The sequence below is a fragment of the Somniosus microcephalus genome, unplaced genomic scaffold (genome assembly GCF_052327205.1).
Source record: "Somniosus microcephalus isolate GS21.2 unplaced genomic scaffold, FLI_Smic_1.0 scaffold26, whole genome shotgun sequence".
NCBI classification, from domain to species: domain Eukaryota; kingdom Metazoa; phylum Chordata; class Chondrichthyes; order Squaliformes; family Somniosidae; genus Somniosus; species Somniosus microcephalus.
In genome coordinates, this window is record NW_028225213.1 from 369,355 (window position 1) to 395,281 (window position 25,927).

Consider the following 25,927-nt stretch of genomic DNA (forward strand, 5'->3'; position numbering starts at 1 on the left):
GACCCTATATTCCCCAATATCTCTGGGAGGTTATTTGTGTCCTCCTTTGTGAAGACAGAACCAAAATATATATTTAATTGGTCAGCCATTTCTTTGTTCCCCATTATAAATTCCCCTGATTCTGACTGCAAGGGACCTACGCTTGACTTCACCAATCTTTTTCTCTTCACATATCTATAAAAGCTTTTACAGTCAGTTTTTATGTTCCCGGCAAGCTTACTCTCATATTCTATTTTCCCGTTCTTGATTAATCCCTTTGTCCTCCTTTGTTGAATCCTAAACTGCTCCCAATCCTCAGGTTTACTGCTTTTTCTGGCCAACTTATATGTCCTCTCCTTGGATCTTATGCTATCCCTAATTTCCCTTGTTAGCCACGGTTGAGTCACCATTTTTGTTTTATTTTTATGCCAAACTGGGATGAACAAATTCTGTAGTTCATCCATGCGGTCTTTGAATGTTTGCCATTGCCTATCCACCGTCAACCCTTTGAGTGACATTCCCCAATCAATCCTACCCAACTCGCGCCTCAGAAGTTATGCTGAACCTTTATAAAGCGCTAGTTAGGCCACAACTGGAGTATTGCGTCCAGTTTTTGTCACCGCACTTTAGGAAGGATGTGAAGGCCATTGAGAGGGTGTAGAGGAGATTTACCAGAATGGTTCCGGGGATGGGGGATCTTCGCTACAAGGACAGGTTGGAGAAGCTGGATTTGTTGTCATTAGAGTAAAAGAGGTTGAGGGGTGATTTGATAGAGCTGTGCAAGATTATGACGGGTTTGGATAGGCTAGACGGGGAAAGGCTGTGCCCACTAGTTGATGGTACAAGGACTAGGGGACACAGATTTAAGGTTTTGGGTAAGAGATACAGGGGCCTGTGAGGAAAAACTTTTTTACGCAGCGAGTGGTGATGACCTGGAACTCGCTGCTGACGGAAGTGGTGGAAGCGGAGACATTCAATGTTTTCAAGGGGAGACTGGATAGGCACTTGAGGGAAATAAACTTGCAGGGCTACGGGGATAGAGCGGGGGAGTGGGACTGACTGGATTGTTCTACAGAGAGCTGGCATGGACTCGATGGGCCGAATGGCCTCCTTTTGTGCCGTTATGACTCTGTGACCTCTACCAACTAGAAGGACAAGGGCAGCAGGTGCATGGGAACACCACTACCTCCAAGCTCCCCTCCATGTTACACACCATCCTGACTTGGAAGTATATCGCCGATCCTTCATCTTCGCTGGGTCAAAATCCTGGAACTCGCCCCTGAACGGCACTGTGGGAATACCTTCACCACACGGACTGCAGCAGTTCAAGAAGGTGGCTCACCACCACTTTCTCAAGGGCAATTAGGGATGGGCAATAAATGCTGGCATTACCAGCCACACCCAGATCCCATGAACAAATTTTTAAAAACTACGTCCCTGATTTTGTCCGTATATTTTCCTTTCCTGCTCTTTCTCTTCTTGCCTTTCCTCTCCACATCTCTCTCTAATTGGCTGCTACATTACATTCCTACATGACCACATGTCAGAAGTCCTGCAATTGCTGCACAGCGCTTGGAGATGTCCTGAAATTGTGAAAGGTGCTGTACATAGTCAAGATCTTTCTTTCTTCTTACTTATCTTCTCCTCTCCTGTCTCATTTTTGAAATGTCAATGTTTCTTATCATCACTCACTTTCTCCTCAAATTCTTTTCTTCTCATCTCCTTCGTTTGTCTCTTTCTTACTTTGATCTTTAGTTTTTCTTTCCTTGTCTCTCATTTATTTCTAATGTCCTGTTTCGCTTCCCTTATTACTCTCACTATTACCTCAATGCTAATCAATCGGGGGGAAACTCTCCACTGGCTGGAGTCAGACCGAGCACAAAGGAAGATGGTTGTGGTGGTTGGAGGTCAATCATCACAGCCCCAGGATATCGCTGCAGGAGTTCCTCAGGGCAGTGTCCTCGGCCCAACCATCTTCAACTGCTTCATCAATGACCTTCCCTCCAACATAAGGTCAGAAGTGGGGATGTTCGCTGATAACTGCACAGTATTCAGTTCCATTTGCAACTCCTCAGATAATGAAGCCGCCCATGCCCGCATGCAACAAGACCTGGACGACATTCAGGCTTGGTGTTGTGTATTTTGAATGTGCATTAGAATTGTCCCACATGGGATACCGTAGTGGTGATTTGCAGTGCACTATGGGAAATGTAGTGCATTGAGTGAAGAAGCACATTTTAAATAAAATGGCCATTAACTAAACTCTCCACCCCGGAGTCCTCCTTATTTGTTATATAGATAAGGGTATAAAACCACTTGAGACACAACAAAACTGGCGATGAGGACGACGGACTTGCGCATCACTTTGCACTGGAATCGGCGATGTTTAAAGTAAGAAGTTCCTGTCTTTCCTTAATGGCGCGCCCGCAGTTTAGTGCTGATATAATCGCCTCGTAAAGGTGGAGGTTCGTGTGTTACAGAAATAAGAAGGGGGAGAGTAATGATACAGTGAAACAAAGTGGAGGAAAAGGACTGTAAAAATAAAAAAAATAATAAAAAATGGCTATGCTAACCGGAGCGTTTGGACCATTTGATGAAACGGCGGAGCAATGGAGAGCTTATACAGAGCGTTTCGGATTTTTTGTGACTGCAAATGGCATTAAAGATGACGTGAAAGTGGCGACGTTCCTCAGTGTGATCAGAGCAAAAACATTTGGCTTGTTACGGAGTTTGATGCACCCGGATAAGCCTGGCGCTAAGACATATGATCAGATTGTGGAAGTTTTGGAAACACATTACGCACCCAAGCCGCTGCTGATTGCCAAGAGGTTCAGGTTTCACAAACGAAACCAAGGGGAGGGTGAGTCCATAGCCGAATATGTTGCAGTGCTAAAGAAGCTAACTGAGCACTGAGTTTGGTGAAACTCTAAATGACACTGTCCGTGATAGGTTTGTGTGTGGATTAAGATGTGAAGCAACACAGAAGCGCTTGCTCACAACTGGCAAATTGATGCTTAAATCAGCAGTGGAGCTCACTGTGTCTATGGAGTTAGCAGCTAAAGATGCACAGCTGTTGGGGGCTGCAACAAGAGTGCACAGGGTAGCAGCTACACCGGATAAGCATGCAAGTGACGCCAGAGAGTGTTACAGATGTGGAAGGTCAGGTCATCAGCCATCTGACTGCTGGTGTAAAGACCTGACCTGTTGGAAATGTGAAAAGAAAGGACACATTGAACGTGTGTGTAAAGGGCAAAGCAAACAATCCTACACAGAGACACACAAAAACAAACAAGGAAACACATCCAACTGGCATTCTAAAAAGAGAAACCTACACATGGTGAAACAAGAACAGGAAGACAGTGACACAGACTCTGATGGGGAGCTGAATCTCCATGTGTTAACGGTGAATGGAGGCTCATCAGGCTATGCAGTCACTCCACTACTAAAGGGAATACCAGTCAAAATGGAGCTGGATATGGGGGCCGCTGTCTCCTTGATTTCAGAGAAGCTATTCAAAGAAAAACTGAACCACCTATCACTGACGCCGGCCAAGCTCATCTTAAAGACCTACACTGGGGAAACAGTCCCAATGCTGGGTAAGACGGAGGTCAAGGTGAAGCTTAATGGACAAACTGTGATGCTGCCAGTTTACGTGGTCAAGGGTGACTATCCATCCCTGCTGGGCAGGCCATGGTTGGAGAAAATTCATCTGGATTGGAAAAAAGTGAATACGGTGTCAGTCGAAGAGGCGGGGCTAGCGGCAGTGTTGATAAAGCATGCGGCTGTCTTTGACGGAGAATTGGGGAGTATGAAGGGGATTACGGTCAAACTCAAGGCGAAGCCGGACAGCCAGCCACGATTCCTGAAGGCCAGGAATGTTCCCTACACCCTCAGACCAAAGGTGGAGGCTGACCTGGAGCGCCTGGTCAAGATAGGGGTCCTGGTGCCGGTTTTGCACAGTGAGTGGGCCACGCCGTGGTACCAGTGATGAAGAGGGATGGCACGGTTCGCTTATGTGGAGGTTTCAAAGTAACAGTGAATCCTGAGCTCTCAGCTGAACAGTACCCCCCCCCATCATTGAAGATCTTTCGCGGGTCTAGCAGGCGGTCAGAAGTTTAGCAAGATTGATCTATGCCAAGCCTACTTGCAGATGCATGTAGAAGAGGACTCACAGAAGTACCTCATCATCACCACCCACAAGGGCCTCTACAGGTACTGCCGCCTACCCTTTGGTATAACGTCAGCACCAGCTTTGTTTCAGTGGGCTATGGACCAGATCTTAAGCAGCATTCCAGGGGTACAATGTTATCTTGACGATATCCTTGTCACAGGACAGGATGACAACGAGCATCTGCAGAACCTGACGAAGACACTGGGAAGACTTGAAGAGTATGGCTTACGCGTTCGCAAGGAAAAATGCAAATTTTTCAAGCCATCAGTGGAGTACCTAGGCCATGTCATCGACGCGGATGGCCTACACACAGCACCGTCAAAAGTGAAAGCCATTGCCGATGCTCCTGCACCTACAAATGTCGGCCAGCTGCGGTCATTCTTAGGTCTCCTGAACTATTACGGAAAGTTTATTCCACAGCTGGCATCACTGTTGAAGCCATTACATGAGTTGTTGTGTCAAGGCAAGGCCTGGGTGTGGACAAAGGAGCGCGAAGCTGCATTCAAGAAAGCCAAAGCAGCTTTGACTGACCCGAGTGTTGACGCACTTTGACCCATCGTTGCAGATTCAGCTGGCCTGTGACGCATTGCCTTATGGCATCGGCGCGGTCGTGTCCCACATCTTTCCCTCAGGCGAAGAGAAGCCGATTGCATTCGTGTCAAGGTCCCTGAGCAAGGCAGAGGTGAAATACCCGCAGATCGAAAAAGAAGCTTTGGGCATCATCTTTGGAATCAAAAAGTTCCATCACTACTTGTTCGGAATGAAATTCACCTTGCTGACGGATCATCCTCTGACATCGATCTTTGGTCCACACACAGGAATACCCTCCCTGGCAGCATGCAGGATGCAGCGCTGGGTGCTGCTGTTAAGTGCTCACAATTACAACATCAAATATCGGAGGTCAGCAGCACATGGCAATGTGGACGGATTTCAAGACTTCCGCTGCCTGTGCCCTCTGAAGGCTGTGAGCAGAAGATTTTCTACTTTGGCATGGTGAGCAATGCCCCTGTCATGGCCCGGCAGGTCAAGAAAGAGACCAGAGTGGACCCTACACTATCCAAGGTGCTGGATCGGGTGATACGAGGAGACAGATCACGGGTGTCAGACGCACCACCTAAGCTCCTACCTTACCTGTCAAGAGGGAAGGAGTTCTCTGTCACGTCAGAATGCCTCCTTTGGGGCATGTGGGTGATCATACCACCAAAGCTGCGGAAACATGTCCTCAACGAGCTGCACTCAGGACATTGTGGTATTGTCCAGATGAAGGAGCTGGCATGAAGCTACTTCTGGTGGTCCGGTTTGGATCATGAAATTGAAGTTGAAGCAAAATCATGCCCATCATGTGAGACAACCAGGGATACGCCAAGAGCAGCGCCACTGCATCCATGGGAATGGCCGGCGACACCGTGGCAACGGATCCATTTGGACTTCGCGGGACCAGTGGAAGGAGCGATGTTCCTGGTTGCAGTGGACTCCCATTCCAAATGGCCGGAGGTAGCAGTAATGTCCACTACCACTACGGAGAAAACCTTCGAGACTCAGAGAGATGTTCGGGCAATTTGGTCTGCCGGAGCAGATCGTAACCGACAACGGAACACAGTTCACATCTCAGGAGATGGAGGAGTTCCTCAAGAGCAATGGAATCCAGCACATGTTCTCCGCGCCTTATCATCCATCCACGAATGGATTGGCGAAGAGATTTGTCAGAACGCTGAAATGCGCGTTGAAAGCTGCAAGAAGTGATGCTCTAAAGCAGCGCCTGAATGCTTTCTTGCTGAAATACCGAAACACGCCTCATGCTACGACTGGAGCATCTCCTGCTTACCTACTCATGGGAAGGCAGCTACGGACACGCCTTGACCTGCTAAGGCCAACGTCCACAGAAACAGTGGTGCACGCCAATCAGCAGGATCAAGTCAGCAGACGAGCTCAGAGGTCCAAAGAACGACACTTTGTGGTGGGGGGCAAAGTCCTCGCGCATAACTACACCACCCCGGAGGGGTGGGTCCCGGCTACGGTCATTCAAAAGACGTGCCCCGTTTCATACCGAGTCCGCACCGGAGACGACCGAACATGGAGACGGCATGTAGACCAGTTACTGCCAAGACAGTCGCCACAGGTAACCCAAGAAACAGAGGATCAAGGACCTGCTGGGGGCTCCAGCAGGGACTGGTCGTCCGACCCTGAGACGGTGGCACCATCCACTCTTGTGCCATCGAGGGAGGAAGCCACGCCTGCAGGGTCATGGGAGAGCCAGCCAGAGCCTGCTCCTGAGACTAGGCGTTACCCCCAAAGAGAAAGGCAGCCTCCAGAGCGCCTTAGTTACAGTTAGTGCTAACCTGTGTGTATGGGGCAGAATAATCCCCAGGGTTAGCGGAATGTCAAGGCAGTCTACCCTCTCTTCCAAAGTTATAGTCATTTTCAGTTACTCTGTTTTGTGGACATTCTATTTTAAGGGGAGGAAATATGTTGTGTATTTTGAATGTGTATTAGAATTGTCCCACATGGGATACCGTAGTGGTGATTTGCAATGCACTATGGGAAATGTAGTGCATAGAGTGAAGAAGCACATTGTAAATAAAATGTCCGTTAACTAAACTCTCCACCCCGGAGTCCTTCTTAATTGTTATATAGATAAGGGTATAAAACCCCTTGCGACACAACACTTGGGCTGATAAGTGGCAGGTAACATTCGCACCACACAAGTGCCAGGCAATGACTAACACCGACAAGCAAGCGTCTAACCACCGCCCCTTGACATACAACAGCATTACCATCGCTGAATCCCCCACCATCAACTTCCTGGGGGTCACCATTGACCAGAAACTTAACTGGACCAGCCACATAAATACTGTGGCAACAAGAGCAGGTCACAGGCTGGGTATTCATGGCGAGTGTCTCACCTCCTGACTCCCCAAAGCCTTTCCACCATCTACAAGGCACAAGTCAGGAGTGTGATGGAATACTCTCCACTTGCCTGGATGAGTGCAGCTCCAACAACACTCAAGAAGCTCGACACCACCCAACACAAAGCAGCCCGCTTGATTGGCATCTCATCCACCACCTTAAACATTCACTCCCTCCACCACCGGTGCACCGTGGCTGCAGTGTGTACCATCTACAAGATGTACAGCAGCAACTCGCCAAGGCTTCTTCGGCAGCACCTCCCAAACCGACAACCTCTTCTACCTGGAAGAACAAGGACAGAAAGCACATGGGAACACCTGATAGAATACATATATCCCTGAAGGCAGCAGGACAGGCAGAAAAGGTGGTTAAAAAGGCTTATGGGATACTTGCCTTCATTAGCCGAGGCATAGAATATAAGAGCAGGGATGTGATGGAGCTGTACAAAACGCTAGTTAGGCCACAGCTGGAATACTGTGTGCAGTTCTGCTCGCCACACTATAGGAAGTATGTGATTGCATTGGAGAGGGTGCAGAGGAGATTCACCAGGATGTTACCTGGGCTGGAGCGCTTCAGCTATGAAGAGAGACTGGACAGGCTGGGGTTGTTTTCCTGAGAGCAGAGAAGGCTGAGGGGGGACCTGATTGAGGTGTACAAAATTATGAGGGGCATAGATAGGGTAGATAGAAAGGAACTTTTCCCCTTAGTAGAGGGGTCAATAACCAAGGTAGGGGCAGGAGGTTTAGAGGGGATTTGAGGAAAAACTTTTCACCCAGAGGGTGGTTGGAATCTGGAACTCACTGCCTGAAAGGGTGGTAGAGGCAGGAACCGTCACAACATTCAAGAAGTATTTAGATGAGCACTTGAACCGCCATAGCATACAAGGCTACAGACAAAGTGCTGGAAAATGGGATTAGAATAGACAGGGCTTGATGGCCGGTGTAGACACGATGGGCCGAAGGGCCTCTTTCTGTGCTGTATAACTCTATGACTCTATGACCACCAACTCCAAGTCAAACACCATTCTAACTTGGAAGTATATTGCCATTCCTTCATCGTCATTGGGTCAAAGTCCTGGAACTCCCTCCCTAACAGCGCTGTGGGAGTACCTTCACCACACGGACTGCAGCGGTTCAAGAAGGTGGCTCACCACCACCTTCTCAAGGGCAATTAGGGATGGGCAATAAATGCTGGCCTTGCCAGCGACGCCCACATCCCATGAACGAATAAAAAAAAACTTCATCCCATAACACGCGTACAAGGGCTCAGTAATGTTTAATTTATCAGAAAAAGACAAAGTACAACAACATACTGGTCAGCTTAACAGAGTCTCATCATATTTATGAGGCCACAAACTTAAAATAGTCACTAATAAATCGAGTAATGAATTCAGGAGAAGTGTCTTTACCCAGAGAATGGTGAGAATGGGGAACTCGCTACCACAGGGAGTAGTTGAGGTGAACAGCACAGATGGATTTATGGGGAAGCTACATGAGGGAGAAAGGAATGGGAGGAGATGTTGATCGGGTTAATTGAAGTAGGGTGGGTGTGGGGCATAAACACTGGTATGGACCAGTTGGGCCGAATGGCCTGTTTCTGTGCTGTACATTCTATGTAACACCATCAACAGTCAATCGAAGGGAATCATCAGCACAACAGATTGAAAGATTAAACAGCAGTACAAAAATTTATAAAACATTCATCCATTCCACGTTCATGTCACCCCAGCTGTCAGCAGGGCCCTGTGCTACAGAACAGTGTGACCTCGCTGGTGTCTCTTCAGCTCCCCGGAGCTGTTAAAGCTCTTCGCACAGTCAGAGCATTTAAATGGTCTCTCATCAGTGTGAACTCGCTGGTGTGTCAGCATGTTGGATGACTGATTGAATCCCTTCCCGCACACAGAGCAGGTGAATGGCCTCTCCCCAGTGTGAGTACGCTGGTGTTCCTTCAGATCTCCGGACCTTGTAAACCTTTTCCCACAGTCAGAACATTTAAACGGTCTCTCATCAGTGTGAACTCGCTGGTGTGCCAGCAGGGGGGATGACTGAGTGAATCCCTTCCCACACACGGAGCAGGTGAATGGCCTCTCCCCAGTGTGAACTCGCTGGTGTATCTTCAGCTCCCCGGTGCTTTTAAAGCTCTTACCACAGTCAGAGCATTTAAATGGTCTCTCATCAGTGTGAACTCGCTGGTGTATCTTCAGCTCCCTGGTGCTTTTAAAGCTCTTACAACAGTCAGAACATTTAAATGGTCTCTCCCCAGTGTGAACTCGCTGGTGTATCTTCAGCTCCCCGGTGCTTTTAAAGCTCTTACCACAGTCAGAGCATTTAAATGGTCTCTCATCAGTGTGAACTCGCTGGTGTTCCAGCAGGTGGGATGACCGAGTGAATCCCTTCCCACACACGGAGCAGGTGAATGGTCTCTCCCCAGTGTGAACACGCTGGTGTCCACTCAGATGCCCGCTTTTAAAGCTCTTACCACAGTCAGAGCATTTAAATGGTCTCTCATCAGTGTGAACTCGCTGGTGTGTAGTCAAATTGCTGGAGCTTTTAAACCACTTCCCACAGTCAGAACATTTAAATGGTCTCTCATCAGTGTGAACTCGCTGGTGTGCCAGCAGGTGGGATGACTGAGTGAATCCCTTCCCACACACGGAGCAGGTGAATGGCCTCTCCCCGGTGTGAACACGCTGGTGTCCATTCAGATGCGTGGAGCTTTTAAAGCTCATCCCACAGTCAGTGCATTTAAATGGTCTCTCATCAGCGTGAACCAACTGGTGTTTCTTCAGATCCCCAGAGGTTTTAAAGCTCTTCCCACAGTCAGAACATTTAATGTGAACAAGCTGGTGTCTCAGGAGGGTGGCAGAATGAGAGAATCGCTTCAAAAACACAGAGCAGGTCAACGGTCTCTCATTGGTGTGGACAAGCTGGTGTCACAGCAGCACGGAGGGTGCAATTAATCACTTCCCACACACGGAGCAGGTTAAAGGTCTCTCCCTAGTGTGATCTTGCTGGTGTATCATCGGAGCGGATGACTGAGTGAATCCCTTCTGGAACACGGGGCCGGTGAACGGGCTCTCCCCAGTGTGTAGCCACTGGTGTTGCTTCAGGTACTTGTAGATTTTGAAGCTCTTCCCACACTCAGAACATTTAAAAGGTCTCTCATTAGTGTGAACTCGCTGGTGTGCCAGCAGATTGGAAGACCAACTGAATCAGGTCCTGATGAATCGAGCGACTCTGTCTGTTCTTGACGTGATGTTCGGTCTGAGCTTCCTGTCTGTAAATGCTCCACTTCTAAAACCCTGTAAAAGGAGTATAGAAAGGGGTAAGAGGGAGAATGTTGCCTCATGTCCCCCTTTCCGAGCCCAGGGGCAGTGAAGCTGATTTTCAGGCCTCAGCTGCTGCACAGGTTACATACGAACATACGAATTAGGAGCAGGTCACTTGGCCCCTCGAGCCTGCTCCGCCATTCAATAAGATCATGGCTGATCCGATTACTCCACATTCCCACCTACCCCCGATAACGTTTCACCCCCTTCCTTATCAAGAATCTATCTACCTCTGCCTTAAAAATATTCAAAGACTCTGCTTCCACCGCCCTCCGAGGAAGAGAGTTCCAAAGACTCACGACCGTCTGTAAGAAAAAATTTCTCCTCATCTCTGTCTTAAATGGGTGACCCCTTATTTTTAAACAGTGACCCCTAGTTCTAGATTCTCCCACAAGAGGAAACATCCTCTCCACATCCACCCTGTCCAGACCCCTCAGGATCTTATATGTTTCAATCAAGTCACCTCTTACTCTTCTAAACTCCAGCGGATACAAGCCTAGCCTGTCCAACCTTTCGTCATAAGACAACCCGCCCATTCCAGGTATTAGTCGAGTAAACCTTCTCTGAACTGCTTCCAATGCATTTACATCCTTCCTTAAATAAGGAGACCAATACTGTACACAGTGCTCCAGATGTGGTCTCACCAATGCCCTGTATAACTGAAGCATAACCTCCCTACTTTTGTATTCAGTTTCCCTCGCAATAAACAATAACATTCTATTAGCTTTCCTGATTACTTGTTGTACCTGAATACTAACCTTTTGCAATTCATGCATTAGGACACCCAGATCCCTCTGCATCTCAGAGCTCTGCAATCTCTCATTTAGATAATATGCTTCTTTTTTATTCTTCCTGCCAAAATGGACAACTTCACATTTTCCCCACATTATACTCCATTTGCCAGATCTTTGCCCACTCACTTAACTGATCTATATCCCTTTGTAGCCTCCTTATGTCCTCTTCACAATTTATTTTCCTACCTATCTTTGTGTCATCAGCAAATTTAGCAACCATACCTGCGGTCCCTTCATCCAAGTCATTTATATAAATTGTAAAAAGTTGAGGTCCCAGCACTGATCCCTGTGGCACACCACTCGTTACATCTTGCCAACCAGAAAATGACCCATTTATGCCTACTCTCTGTTTCCTATTAGCTAGCCAATCTTCTATCCATGCCAACATGTTACTCCCTACACCATGAGCTTTTATTTTCCGCAATAACCTTTGATGTGGCACCTTATCAAATGCCTTCTGGAAATCTAAGTACAGTACATCCACCGGTTCCCCTTTATCCACAGCACATGTTACTTCCTCAAAGAACTCCAATAAATTGGCTAAACATGATTTCCCTTTCACAAAACCATGTTGACTCTGCCTGATTACCTTGAACTTTTCCAAGTGCCCTGCTATAACGTCTTTAATAATAGCTTCTAACATCTTCCCGATGACAGATGTTAAGCTAACTGGCCTGTAGTTTCCTGCTTTCTGTCTCCCTCCCTTTTTGAATAAAGGAGTTACATTCGCTATTTTCCAATCTAATGGAACCGTCCCCGAATCTAGGGAATTTTGGAAAATTAAAACCAACGCATCAACTATCTCACTAGCCACTTCTTTTAAGACCCTAGGATGAAGTCCATCAGGCCCCGGGGACTTGTCAGCCCGCAGCTCCAACAATTTGCTCAGTACCACTTCCCTGGTGATTGTAATTTTCTTGAGTTCCTCCCTCCCTTCCATTTCCTGATTTACAGCTATTTCTGGGATGTTACTTGAATCCTCTATAGTGAAGACCGATGCAAAATACCTGTTCAATTCAACTGCCATCTCCTTATTTTCCATTATTAATTCCCCAGACTCACTTTCTATAGGACCAACGCTCACTTTGTTAACTTTTTTCTTTTTTAAATATCTATAGAAACTCTTATTAACTGTGTTTATATTTCTAGCTAGCTTTCTCTGGTACTCTCATTTTTCTCTCATTATTAATCTTTTAGTCATTCTTTGCTGTTTTTTATATTCTGTCCAATCTTCTGACCTGCCAGCCATCTTTGCACAATTATATGCTTTTTCTTTAAGTCTGATACTATCTTTAACTTTTTTAGTTAACCACGGATGGTGGGTCCTCCCCTTGGAATTTTTCTTTCTCGTTGGAATGTATCTATTCTGTGTATTCTGAAATATCCCCTTAAATGTCTGCCACTGCAACTCTATTGACCTATCCCTTAACTTAATTTGCCTGTTCACTTTAGCTAGCTCTGCTTTCATGCCCTCATAATTGCCCTTATTTAAGTTTAAAATACAAGTCTTGGACCCATTCTTCTCTCCCTCAAACTGAATGTAAAATTCAATCATATTATGATCGCTGCTACCTAGGGGCACCTTCACTATGAAGTCATTAATTAATCCTATCTCATTGCACAATACCAGGTCTAGTATAGCCTGCTCTCTGGTTGGCTCCAGAACGTGCTGTTATAAGAAACTATCCCAAAAAGATTCTATGAACTCCTCATCTAGGCTCCCTTTGCCCATCTGATTTTTCCAGTCTATATGTAGATTAAAATCCCCCATGATTATTGCCATACCTTTCTGACAAGCTCCCATTATTTCTTCCTTTATACTCCATCCTACCGTGTGGTTACTGTCAGGGGGCCTGTACACCACTCCCACAAGTGACTTCTTGCCTTTATCATTTCTCATCTTAACACGCAGGTGCAGCAAGCAATTAGGAAAGCAAATGGTACGTTAGTCTTTATTACAAAAGGATTGGAGTATAAGAGTAAAGTCTTACTGCAATTATATAGGGCCTTGGTGAGACCACACCTGGAGTATTGTGTACAGTTTTGGTCTCCTTACCTAAGGAACGATATACTTGCCTGAGAGGGAGTGCAACGAAGGTTCACCAGACTGATTCCTGGGATGGGGGGATTGTCCTATGAGGAGAGATTGAGGAGACTGGGCCTATATTCCCAGGAATTTTGAAGAATGAGAGGTGATGTCATTGAAACATCTACAATTCTTACAGGGCTTGACAGGGTAGATGCTGGGAGACTGTTTCCCCTGGCTGGGGAGTCTAGAACCAGGGGTCACAGTCTCAGAATAAGGGGTCGGCCATTTAGGACTGAGATGAGGAGAAATTTCTTCACTCAGAGGGTTGTGAATCTTTGGAATTCTCTGCCCCAGAGGGCTGTGGAGGCTCAGTCATTGAGTATAATCAAGGCTGAGATCGATAGATTTTTGGACTCATGGGGAATCAAGGGATATGGGGATTGGGTGGGAAGGTGGAGATGAGGTAGAAGATCAGCCATGATCTTATTGAATGGCGGAGCAGGCTCGAAGGGCCGAATGGCCTGCTCCTGCTCCTATTTCTTATGTTCTTAAGAAAGCTGTTTGCTATAGCCTGCTGCGCCTCAACAAATACACAGAGGATTTCAGTTATGTGGAGAGACTGGAGAAGCTGGGATTGTTCTCCTTGGAGCAGAGAACGTGCAGCGGAGATTTAATAGAGGTGTTCAAAACATGAAGGGTTTTGATAGAGTAAATAGGAGCATGGGAACAGGAGGAGGCCATTCAGCCCCTCCAGCCTGTTCTGCCATTCAATGAGATCATGGCCGATCTGTGTCTTAACTCCACCCACCTGCCTTGGCTCCATATCCCTTTGCTCCCTTGTCTAGCAAAAATCTATCACTCTCGGATTTAAAATGATTAATTGAGCTGGCATCGACTGCTTTCTGTGGGAGAGGGTTCCACACTTCTACCACCCTTTGTGTGAAGAAGTGTTTCCCAACTTCTCTCCTGAATGGCCTGGCTCTGATTTTAAGGTGATGTCCCCTTGTCCTCGACTCCCCCACCGGCGGAAAAAGTTTCTCTCTATCTACTCTCCCAATTCCTTTCAAAATCCTAAAATCCTCAATCACTCCTTAATCTTCTAGATTCCAGGGAACACAAGCCTAGTTTATGTAATCTCTCCCTCATAATCTAACCCTTGGAGCCCGGGTAACATTCTGGTCAATCTGTGCTGCACTCCTTCCAAGGTCAGTATATCCTTTCTGAGGTGCGGTGCCCAGAACTGTACACAGTGCTCCAGGGAGTTCCTGGGAGTTACTGTGCGTAGGTCCCTGAAGGTGGCGGGACATATTGAGAGAGTGGTTAACAAAGCATATGGGATCTTGGGCTTCATAAATAGAGGAAATAACAACAGAAAATGCTGGAAATACTCAGCAGGCCAGGCAGCATCCGTGGAGAGAGAAACAGAGTTAACGTTTCAGGTCTGGGACCCTTCCTCAGAACTGGAAAAAGCTGGAGGTGTAACAGATATTAAGCAGGTGCAGAGTCGGGGGGGTGGGGGGGGGGTTAGGAGGGAGGAAGGAATTGAAAGAACATCCTGTACTTTTGTAAGAGGCAGGAAAGATAAAATGTTGCAAATGGGAATGGCAAAAATCATACTGCATGAAAAATGAGGTCAGGGATAATTATCTGAAATTGTTGAACTCAATGTTGAGTCCGGCAGGCTGCAAAGTGCCCAATCGAAAGATGAGGTGCTGTTCCTCGAGCTTACGTTGAGCTTCATTGCAGCAATGCAATAGGCCGAGGACAGAGAGATCAGAGTGGGAGTGAAGTGGTGAATTAAAGTGACAGGCGACCGGAAGCTCAGGGTCACCCGTACGGACTGAACGGAGGTGTTCCGCAAAGCGGTCACCCAATCTGAATTTGGTCTCGCCAATGTAGAGGAGACCGCATCGTGAGCAGTGAATACAGTATATTAAATTGCAAGAAGTACACGTAAATCGCTGTTACACCTGGAAGGGGTGTTTGGGGCCCTGGACAGTGGGAAGGGAGGAGGTAAAAGGGCATGTGTTGCATCTCCTGCGCTTGCACGAGAAGGTGCCAGGTGAAGGAGGTGGTATTGAGTACAAAAGTAGAGAAGTTATGCTGAACCTTTATAAAGCGCTGGTTCGGCCACAACTGGAGTATTGCATCTAGTTCTGGTCACCACACTTTAGGAAGGATGTGAAGGCCCTCGAGAGGGTGCAGAGGTGATTTACCAGAATGGTTCCGGGGATGGAGGATCTTAGCTACAAGGAGAGGTTGGAGAAGCTGGATTTGTTTTCATTAGAGCAAAGGAGGCCGAGGTGTGATTTGATAAGAGGTGTACAAGATTATGACGGGTTTGGATAGGCTAGACGGGGAAAGGCTGTTCCCACTAGTTGACGGTACAAGGACTAGGGGACACAGATTTAAGGTTTTGGGCAAGAGATACAGGGGGGGACGTGAGGAAAAACTTTTTTACGCAGCGAGTGTTGATGACCTGGAACTTGCTGCCGACGGAAGTGGTGGAAGCGGAGACACTCAATGTTTTCAAGGGGAGACTGGATAGGCACTTGAGGGAAATAAACTTGCAGGGCTACGGGGATAGAGCGGGGGAATGGGACTAACTGGATTGCTCTACAGAGAGCCGGCACGGACTCAATGGGCCGAATGGCCTCCTTCTGTGCCGTTATGACTCTGTGACTCTCTGGGGTCTAACCAGGGCTTTGTATAGCTGTAGCTCATAAGGAGAAACTGGTTCCAGTGGCAGGAGGGTCGGTAACCAGAGGACACAGATTTAAGGTCATTGACAAAAGAACCAGAGGCGAGGTGAGGAGAATTTTATTGACGCAGCGAGTTGTTGTGATCTGGAATGCGCTGCCTGAAAGGGCGGTGGAAGCAGAGTCAATAATAACGTTCACTGGGGAATTGGATAAATACTTGAAGGGGAAAAATTTTCAGGGCTATGGGGAAAGAGCAGGGGGAGTGGGACTAAATGGAGAGCTCTTTCAAAGAGCCGGCACAGGCACGATGGGCTGAATGGCCTCCTTCTGTGCTGTATGATTCTAGGAGCCACTCCTAGAGTGGAGTGGTGCCCGCAGGGATCGCTTGGCAGGAAATTGGGAGGAGGTGGTTCACACGCAGACAGCACCTGATTTCGAGACGCTGTCCTTTTAAAATTGGTCCTCCACAGGCAAGGAGGGACTCGGTCCCTTTAATGAAAATCACATTGAAAAGGAGAGTCCCTGTCCCTTTAAGAGCCCTCCGCCCACCACTCCCACCTTTTTCGTAAAGTCTTTGAAATTAATAATATAAGTTCATGCAGAAAAAATGTGAGTGTGTGTCTGACTGTATTTTAGTGAGTATCTGTGTCTGTGTGTCTGTCTGACTGTATGTGTGTGTGTCTGTGCAGAATAGCATCATAGAATGATACAGCACAGAAGGAGGCCATTCGGCCCATCGTGCCTGTGCCGGCTCTTTGAAAGAGCGATCCAATTAATCCCACTCCCCTTGCTCTTTCCCCAAAGCCCTGTAAATGTTTTCCCTTCAAGTATTTATCTCAATCTCTTTTGAATTATAATATCGAATCTGCTTCCACCGCCCTTTCAGGCAGCGCATTCCAGATCACAACAACTTGGTGTAAAAATCTGTTTCCTCATGTCACCTCTGGTTCTTTTGCCAATCGCCTTAAATCTGGTTTCTGTCCCTTCAGCCATTGGAAACGGTTTCTCCTTATTTACTCTCTCAAAATCCATCCTGATTTTGAACAACTCTATCAAATCTCCTCTTAATCTTCTCTGCTCCGAGAAGAACAACCCCAGCTTCTCCCGTCTCTCCACGTAACTCAAGTCCCTCATCCCTGGTCCCATTCTCATAAATTTCTTCTGCACCCTCTCTAAGGCCTTGACATCCTTCCTAAAGTGTGGTGCCCAGCGGAAGCCGAGCCAGTGTTTTATAAAGGCTTAGCATAACCTGCTTGCTTTTGTACTCTATTCCTCTATTAATAAAGTCAAGGATCCTGTATGCTTTTTTAACAGGCTTCTCAACTTGTCCTGCCACCTTCTAAGATTTGTGTACATACCCCCCGAGGCCTCTCTGTTCCTGCACCCTCTTTAAAACTGGACCATTTAGTTTATATTGCCTCTCCTCATTCTTCCTACCAAAATGAATCACTTCACACTTCTCTACATTAAATTTAATCTGCCACGTTTCTGCCCATTTCACCAGTCTGGCTACGTCCTCCTGAGGTCTGTTACTATCCTCATTGTTTGCTACATTTCCGAGTTTCGTGTCATCTGTAAATTTTGAAATTTTGCCCTGGATCCCCAAGTCCAGGTCATTGATATATATCAAAAAAAGCAGTGGTCCGAATCAATGTTCACGTTAAGTTGCGCGGCCACGCAGCGGTCTGGAGGTCCCGCGCAGCCGGCTCACCGCCCTATAAATGGAATAAACGCGCATGCGCAGAAATTTGAATGGGCCATGCAGCCCGTTAAAGGGGCCACACACCTAAAAAAAAAAAAGAGGGAACATTGATCCTAATACCGACCCCTGGGGAACATCACTGTTTACCTCCCTCCAGTCTGAAAAGCAACCGTTCACCACTACTCTCTGCTTTCTGTCCCTTGGCAGAAAATTGGGAGGGGGCGAGAGCAAACAGCACCTGATTTCTCGCCAAGCACTCACGGGAGCAGGGGATTAGCCCTACTTTAAATGTCTGTCTCTTAAATATACATTATAATAAAAAGGGAGACGCTGTCCCTTTAAAATCGGTCATCCACGGGGACGCGGTCCCTTTAATTAAAACTCATAGAAAAAGAGAGCGCCTGTCCCTTGAAGAGAACCCCCACCACTCCCATATTTATCTTAAAGTGCTTGAAATTAATAATTAAAAATGCAGAACATTAATATTTTAAAAAGTAACTCAGGGAGAAAAAAATTTTTTACTCACATTTGCTTCGCAGGGTTTCTTGTTTCTGTTTCATCAATTTAAAAACAAACTGCTTTTTTTAAAACAAGTATCTTCTGTAAAACAAAATTAGTTTGAGCTGTAAAATGGGAAAGGAACATTAAAAATAAACTTTCCCAGTTCTGACCAGGCCGCTTTACAAAATGGCGGCGGGCCGATCCCAGGTCCCGCCTCCTCCTTCGCCGCGATTGGTTGGAGGACGAAAGCCCCTCGGTCGGTCCGCCAGGCTCCGCCTCCCCTCGCTCATTGGTGGAGAGCTTAGCGTCAGTCAGTGCACGCCGGCGACGTTGCAGGGTGGGCGGTTGGAGCAGGCGGGAAATTAAATCTCCCGTCAGCCTCCTCTGTCCCAATCAGCCGGCGCAAGTCCCGCCCCTTGGGCTCCCCGATTGGTTGGAGGACCCGCCGCCGGCTCGCTCCTCCAGCCCTGCCCCGCTCGCTCCCTATTGGTCGGAAGCTCCCGTCAATCAGGCCCTGGGCGCGGGTAATATCTTCTATGTACTTTCAGTGATGACTTTTATAAACTGGTTTTACAGGAAATTAGAAGAGGAGGGGAGAGATTTGAAGACACTCGAAATAACAACAGAAAATGCTGGAAAAACTCAGCAGGTCAGGCAACATCCGTGGAGAGAAATTTGAGTTGACGTTTCGGGTTGAAACTTTCTTTTGAAGAAGGGTCCAACCCGAAACGTCAACTCAAATTTCTCTCCACGGATGTTGCCTGACCTGCTGAGTTTTTCCAGCATTTTCTGTTGTTATTTCGGATTTCCAACATCTGCAGTATTTTGCTATCGTTTGAAGACACTCGGTTCCTTTGTGACTCTAAAGTTGCAGCTGACCCCGCGCATGCGCCCCATGGCCCCGCCCTCTCCTGCTCCACAGGCGCCCGGCCCGCACCGCGCATGCTCAGCACACACCCTGGGCCCCTGTCAATCATCCTCCCCCACTGAACAGGCCCCTCCCCCTACTCCGCATGCGCCGCCGGGCCCCGCTCCCGAAGTTGAGCCGCTACCGCGCCTGCGCAGCGCCTCGCATTCTGGGGAAGGCCCGGGCAACCGCGAGAGTATGGATCACCGGCGGAAAGTGAGTTTTATCAGGGGTTTTTTTTATATATAGCGGAGAGAAGCGCGGGCGGGGAGATAAATAAAAAGAAAATACAAACTGCACCGTCCCAGCGCCCTCCCGGCACCGAGCGGAGTGGATTGAGTGGCCGCTGCCCCTTGTCTTCTGCAGGGAGCCGGACTGGGGCACGTCATCAACTCCACGGCGGTGACTGACGGGAGCTCCGACCAATAGGGAGAGAGTGGGCGGAGCTCGGAGGACTGAGGTGGCGACGGGTCCTCCAACCAATCGGGGTGTTCGAGAGGCGGGACTTCCGCCGCCTGCTTCTCCCGCTGCTGAGACAAGTGGAAAGCAGCAGAGGGCGCTCTTCTCAGTTTGGGGCTCAGGCCTGTCAGTGGAGCAGTGCAGAGGGAACTTTACTCTGCACTGGGCTTTACTCCCTCAGCACTGCACTGGAGGGGCAGCACAGAGTTTTAGACTCCAGTCTCTGGAGTGGGACTTCAACCCACAACCTTCTGACTCAGAGGAGAGAGTGCTGCCGCCTGAGCCACGGCTGACACTCTGTATCTAACCCGTGCTGTACCTGCCCTGGGAGTGTTTGATGGGACAGTGTAGAGGGAGTTTTACTCTGTATCTAACCCGTGGTGTACCTGCCCTGGGAGTGTTTGATGGGACAGTGTCCAGGGAGCTTTACTCTGTATCTAACCTGTGCTGTACCTGCCCTGGGAGTGTTTGATGGGGCAGTGTAGAGGGAGCTTTACTCTGTATCTAACCCGTGCGGTACATCTCCTGGGAGTGTTTGCTGGGACAGTGTAGAGGGAGCTTTACTCTGTATCTAACCCATGCTGTACCTGCCCTCATGAGCAAATTTGGCTAGGGTAAATAAAATCAGAGAGTTAAATGCGTGGCTCAAAGACTGGTGTGCGAGTAATGGGTTTTGCTTCTTGGGACACTGGCACCAGTACTGGGACAGGAGAGAGCTGTTCCGTTGGGATGGACTTCACTTGGCCAGTGCTCGGACTAGAATCCTGGCGAATCGAATAACGAGGGCTGTAGAGAGGGCTTTAAACAAATTAGTGGGGGGGAGCTTTCAAGAGAGCGAAAAATAAAAATGTCAGCGGAGAAGGCAATAGAGCAAGGTAGCAGAGGGGGAATTAAAAACCAGAGCGTGTCAGGAAGGGACAGAATATATAAAGGTAAAGTAGTAAAGGGGGTAAAAGCAGGAATAAATTGTCACAAAACATATTTAAAAGTTCTTTATCTGAATGCACGCAGCATTCGTAACAAAATAGACAAGTTGACGGTACAAATAACTACACATGGGTATGATCTGGTGGCCATTACGGAGACATGGCTGCAGGGTGACCATGACTGGGAACTAAACATCCAGGGGTATTTCACTATTAGGAAGGACAGACAGGAAGGAAAAGGAGGTGGGGTGGCTGTGTTAATAAAGGATGGAATCACTGCAATAGTGAGAAATGATATTGGGTCAAAGGATCAGGATAGTGAAACGGTTTGGGTGGAAATAAGGAATAATAATGGGAAAAAGTCACTAGTGGGCGTAGTCTATAAGCCTCCTAACAGTTGCAACTCTATTGGTCGGAGTATAAATCAGGAAATAGTTGGGGCTTGTAATAAGGGAACAGCTATAATCATGGGAGATTTTAACTTTCATATTGACTGAACAAATCAAATTGGGCAGGGCAGCCTTGAGGAAGAGTTCATAGAGTGCATTAGGGATGGGTTCCTTGAGCAGTATGTTACTGAACCAACCAGGGGGCAGGCAATCTTAGATCTGGTCCTGTGTAATGAGACAGGATTAATAAAAAATGTCCTAGTGAAGGATCCCCTTGGAATGAGTAACATGGTTGAATTCCAAATTCAGTTGGAGGGTGAGAGAGTTGGATCTCAAACCAGCGTACTGAGCTTAAATAAAGGAGACTATGAAGGTATGAGAGCAGAGTTGACTGAAGTGGACTGGGAAAATAGATTAAGGTGTAAGACGGTACATGAGCAGTGGTGTACATTCAAGGAGATATTTCACAACTTTCAAGAAAAGTATGTTCCACTGAGGAAAAAGGGGCGTAAAAGAAAAGACAGCCATCCGTGGCTAAGTAAAGTAATAAAAGATATTATCCGACTGAAAACAAGGGCATATAAAGTAGCCAAATCTAGTGGGAGGATAGAAGATTGGGAAGCATTTAAAAGCCAGCAAAGAATAACTAAAAGATTAATTAAGAAAGGTGTGGTGTATGTAACTTGTTCCACCTTAAGAGAACTTAAACCTGTTCCACCTTAAGAGATGTACTACTTTCTCTGGCTGCTGTATACGGTAATACCGGTGGTGACCACACCGGTATATAAGTGCTGTGTAGTAATTTGCTGGGTAGTTCAGCCCTGACCTTCGACTAGTAAAGACCTGTTAAAGTTATTCTTGTGGTCTGTGTGCAGTGATTCATATTAACCATAACTGGGACACACAGACTTAACAGTGGCGACGAGTACGATCTTACCCTGCGGCAGAGATACATCCAAGGCAGTTTAACGGGCGTCGAGAAGAGGCATCCGCCCTCATCATCCTGCTGAGAAAAGACTCGGGTCTGAAGAGCAAAGGAAGAATCCTGACATGAAGCCTTCCATCAGCGACAGGCAGTGATCATCCCTTCTACCACGGTGGTGGGTAAGCCGATCAGCGACGAGCAGCAAGTCGGCCATGTTGGCTGTGGAGTAGGGGAGGGAAAACGGAGGATATAAGGGCAGAGAACTCGACCACGGCCGGGGAAAAGAGCCGGACAGAAGTCGGGGCCAGAGGTGCTGAGACTGGGGCAGCGTAAGGCACGGGAGCCGCGGTGAATGCATACGCAGCCGGTGTAAAAGACCGGGCTGCAAGCGGGCTGGGAGACGCAACAGCGTCGAGAGAGGGCTCGACCGCGACCGGTGAAAAAGGCCGGGCAGCTACCGAGGCCGCGAGGCGCAGCGACCGGGACAGCGTAAGGCGTGGGAGAAAATTTAAAAAAAACGCGGAGAACTCAGCCGCAGCCGGTGGAAAGGACCGGACTGCAAGAAGGGCTGGGAGGCACGAATTGAGAACCGCTGGGGAGGCACGAACGGCAGCAATACGGCAATCGCCATTACAGCCAGCGGGGGAGAAAGGCAAACGCGGGAAGCCGCCATTTTCGTAGGCGGGGGAAGAAGACAAGTGCGGGAAGCCGCCATTTTAGTAGGCGGGGGAAGAAGACAAGCGCGGGAAACCGCCATCTTAGTAGGCGGGGGAAGAAGACAAGCGCGGGAAACCGCCATTTTAAAATAAAAGAAAAAAAAAATAAAAGAAATTTTTTTTTTTGTTTCTCAAGAAGATTGCGAGGATGCCTAAGCGTGGTAACATCAACGATTTCGATGCCGATGTTGAAGATTGGGCCACGTATGTAGAACGCATAGAAGTTTATTGTAAAGCAAATAAGATATCAGATGAGGATAAAGCACTAACCTTACTAAACTCAATGGGTGCGAAGACATACGGGCTATTGAAGCATCTTCTATCACCAGCTAAACCGGCGGATCAGACTTTTGCGAATATTGTTGCTGTCCTAAAGAATCATTTGAACCCCACACCGCTGATGTTAGCGGAACGATTTAAATTTTATGCTAGAACGCAACTGAAAGAGGAAAGCAACGTGGAGTATTTAATTGAACTGCGTAAGCTAGCGAAGTACTGTCAGTTTGGGGAAAGACTAACAGAGGCGCTGAGAGACAAATTCGTGTGTGGATTGTCGAAAGAAGGAACACAAAAGCGGCTGCTTGAAGAGAATGATCTTACACTTGATAAGGCTGTCACTATTGCAGCATCACACGAAGCCGCAGCGAGAGGCACTGCGGAAATGCAGCTGAAGTCATCGGTACTCAGCGCAGACCAAATGGCTTTGGGTACAGTGAAATGTTATCATTGTGGAAAGACAACACACGATCAGAACCAATGCTGGTTTAAAAATCAGGAATGCAGAAAATGTGGCAAGCTTGGTCACATAGCTAAAGTATGCAGGTCAGGAAAGAAGACCAGCAACAAAAAGTCACCGCAGGAAAAGTGCAGAAAGGTACATAAGGTGGCTGAGAAGAGTTCGGATGAACAGAATTCGGATTCAGACTCCAACAGCAAGGAACTGGGTAGTCTAAGAATTCACAATGTGAGTAATGAAGCTGACCTACAAATTATCTGGGTCACACTTCAGATAGCAGGAGTCCAAGTGAAGATGGAATTGGACACTGGATCGGCATTGACGGTCATGAATAAGAAAGATTACAGAAGGTTATTCCAACATATTCCCCTACGGGACACGGAGATTGTATTGAAAACATACACGGGGCAAAGAGTATACCCCATCGGAAAGATAGAGGTAAAGGTGGTCCACAAGGGCAAAGAAAGCTGAGGAATGGACTTATATGTGCTACCTGAAGGAGGTCCACCACTACTGGGACGGGAGTGGATTAGAAAAATGAATATGGACTGGCATTCCTTAAAAGCACTAACGGTAGATGCCAGGGAAACAGATGTCAAACCTAAACGATTGTCCAGAATATTGGGCGATGCTAAAGAGGTGTTCCAGCAGGGACTGGGAACACTGAGAGGAATTACGGCAAACATCAAGATTGAAGAACATGCACAACCAAAATTTTTCAAAGCCAGACCGGTACCTTATGCGATACGACCTGCTGTGGAAGCGGAGCTGGAAGCGCTAGAACGTTCAGGAGTACGGTCTAAGGTAGACTGGAGTGAGTGGGCTACGCCCATTGTTCCCGTGATGAAACGTCCTTCGAGCAACAAGCCGGGAGAACCAGGGAAGGTTCGCATCTGTGGAGATTTCAAGATCACTGTTAATCCGGTGCTTCACACGGTGCAGTATCCGCTTCCGCGGATTGAGGATATCTTCGCTTCATTGTCGGGCGGGAAACACTTCACCAAGATAGACCTGGCGCAGGCGTACTTACAGATGGAAGTTGAGGAAGAGTCACGCCAGTACCTCACGATCAACACGCATAGAGGCTTGTACCGGTATAATAGACTGGTTTTTGGAGTGGCATCGGCTCCAGCAATTTGGCAGAGGGCCATGGAGCAGGTATTACAGGGAATTCCAGGCACACAATGTTACCTGGACGATATTCTGATTACAGGAGATGGTGATGAGGAACACCTCGCAAATTTGGAACTGGTGCTCATCAGATTGAAAGAATATGGACTTCGAGTTAATCGGCAGAAATGTGAGTTCTTTCAGAAGCGGATCTCGTACTGTGGCCATGTCATTGACCAGGAGGGACTTCATAAGTCTCCTGACAAGATCGAAGCGGTTGTGAAGGCTCCCGCTCCGGTTAATGTATCTCAGTTGAGGTTGTTCCTAGGATTGACTAACTATTACCATAAGTTTCTGCCAAATTTATCCACGGTACTGCACCCGCTGAACGCTCTTTTGCAGAAGGGAGTACCATGGGAGTGGAGCGAGGACTGTAAGAAGGCCTTTCGCAAAAGCAAGGAATTGATAACCTCAAAGGAAGTGTTGGCTCACTTCAACCCAACACTGCCTATTCGTTTGGCTTGTGATGCTTCTCCATATGGTATTGGGGCAGTACTCTCACACAAGTTGCCAAATGGCACGGAGAGGCCAGTCGCGTTCGCATCCAGATCATTGACCTCCGCTGAGCGCAACTATGCTCAGATAGATAGGGAGGCTCTCAGCCTTGTGTGGGGAGTAAAGAAGTTTAATCATTACCTGCAGGGCCAAAAGTTTACACTTCTGACAGACCATCAGCCGTTGGTATCCATTTTTAACCCTAAGAAGGGTGTCGGTGATGACAGCACAGAGACTCCAGAGATGGTCCCTTTTCCTAGGGGCACATCAATATCAGATAGAATTCAAAGGTACAAAGCAGCATGGTAATGCTGATGGGCTGTCGCGCCTGCCACTACCTGAAGAAGAGGAGACAACGAAGGTTGACCCTGTTGAGTTATTTCACTCGACCATCATCGAGTGTTTACCAGTCACCAATGCAAGTATTGAAAGAGAAACCAGGAACGACCCGACACTGTCCCGAGTCTACGAGGTGACAGTGAAGGGATGGCCAGCACATGGTGATTCTATGTTACCGACATTCTTGGCAAGACGAGACCAGCTGTCCGTCTGTCAAGGAACATTGATGTATGGAACGAGAGTGATTATTCCTCCTAAGTTAAGGGAAAGAGTTCTAAAGGAACTGCATGAAGGTCATCTGGGGGGAGTCAAGATGAAAAGCCTTGCTAGGGCTTATGTGTGGTGGCCGGGTATCGACCAACAGATAGAGGAGCTGATGAAAAGCTGCTCAGGGTGCCAAAAAAGTGCAAAATGCACCTCCGATTGCACCGCTGCATCCATGGGAATGGCCTTCAGCCCCATGGCAACGCGTACATATTGACTTTGCTGGTCCATTCATGGACTCCATGTTTCTAATTGCGGTGGACGCACATTCTAAATGGCCAGAAGTGATCAAGATGACTACCACTACTTCAGAAAAGACAATTGCGGTGTTAAGAACAATATTCGCAAGGAACGGATTGCCAGAACAAATATGTTCCGACAACGGACCACAGTTCGTGTCAGAAGAATTCCAAAAATTCTTAAAGAAGAATGGGGTGAAACATTATACCTCTGCCCCATATCATCCGGCTACAAATGGGTTGGCCGAG

The 25,927-nt window shown here is 47.6% G+C and overlaps 1 protein-coding gene and 1 pseudogene across 1 annotated transcript; both read right to left on the minus strand.

The window, feature by feature from the left end:
* Positions 1 to 5,334, minus strand: part of LOC147083890 (uncharacterized) — a 167,435-nt pseudogene extending 162,101 nt beyond the window's left edge.
* A 2,979-nt stretch (positions 5,335 to 8,313) lies between these two features.
* On the minus strand, positions 8,314 to 25,357 carry LOC147083893 (uncharacterized). The gene is made up of 2 exons (XM_085980074.1): positions 25,352 to 25,357; positions 8,314 to 9,983 (listed from the first exon to the last, which is right to left on the minus strand). The coding sequence occupies exons 1-2, from the start codon at positions 25,355 to 25,357 to the stop codon at positions 8,805 to 8,807; spliced, it is 1,185 nt and encodes a 394-aa protein (XP_085836200.1). The 3' UTR covers positions 8,314 to 8,804.
* Between the last annotated feature and the right edge of the window lie 570 nt (positions 25,358 to 25,927).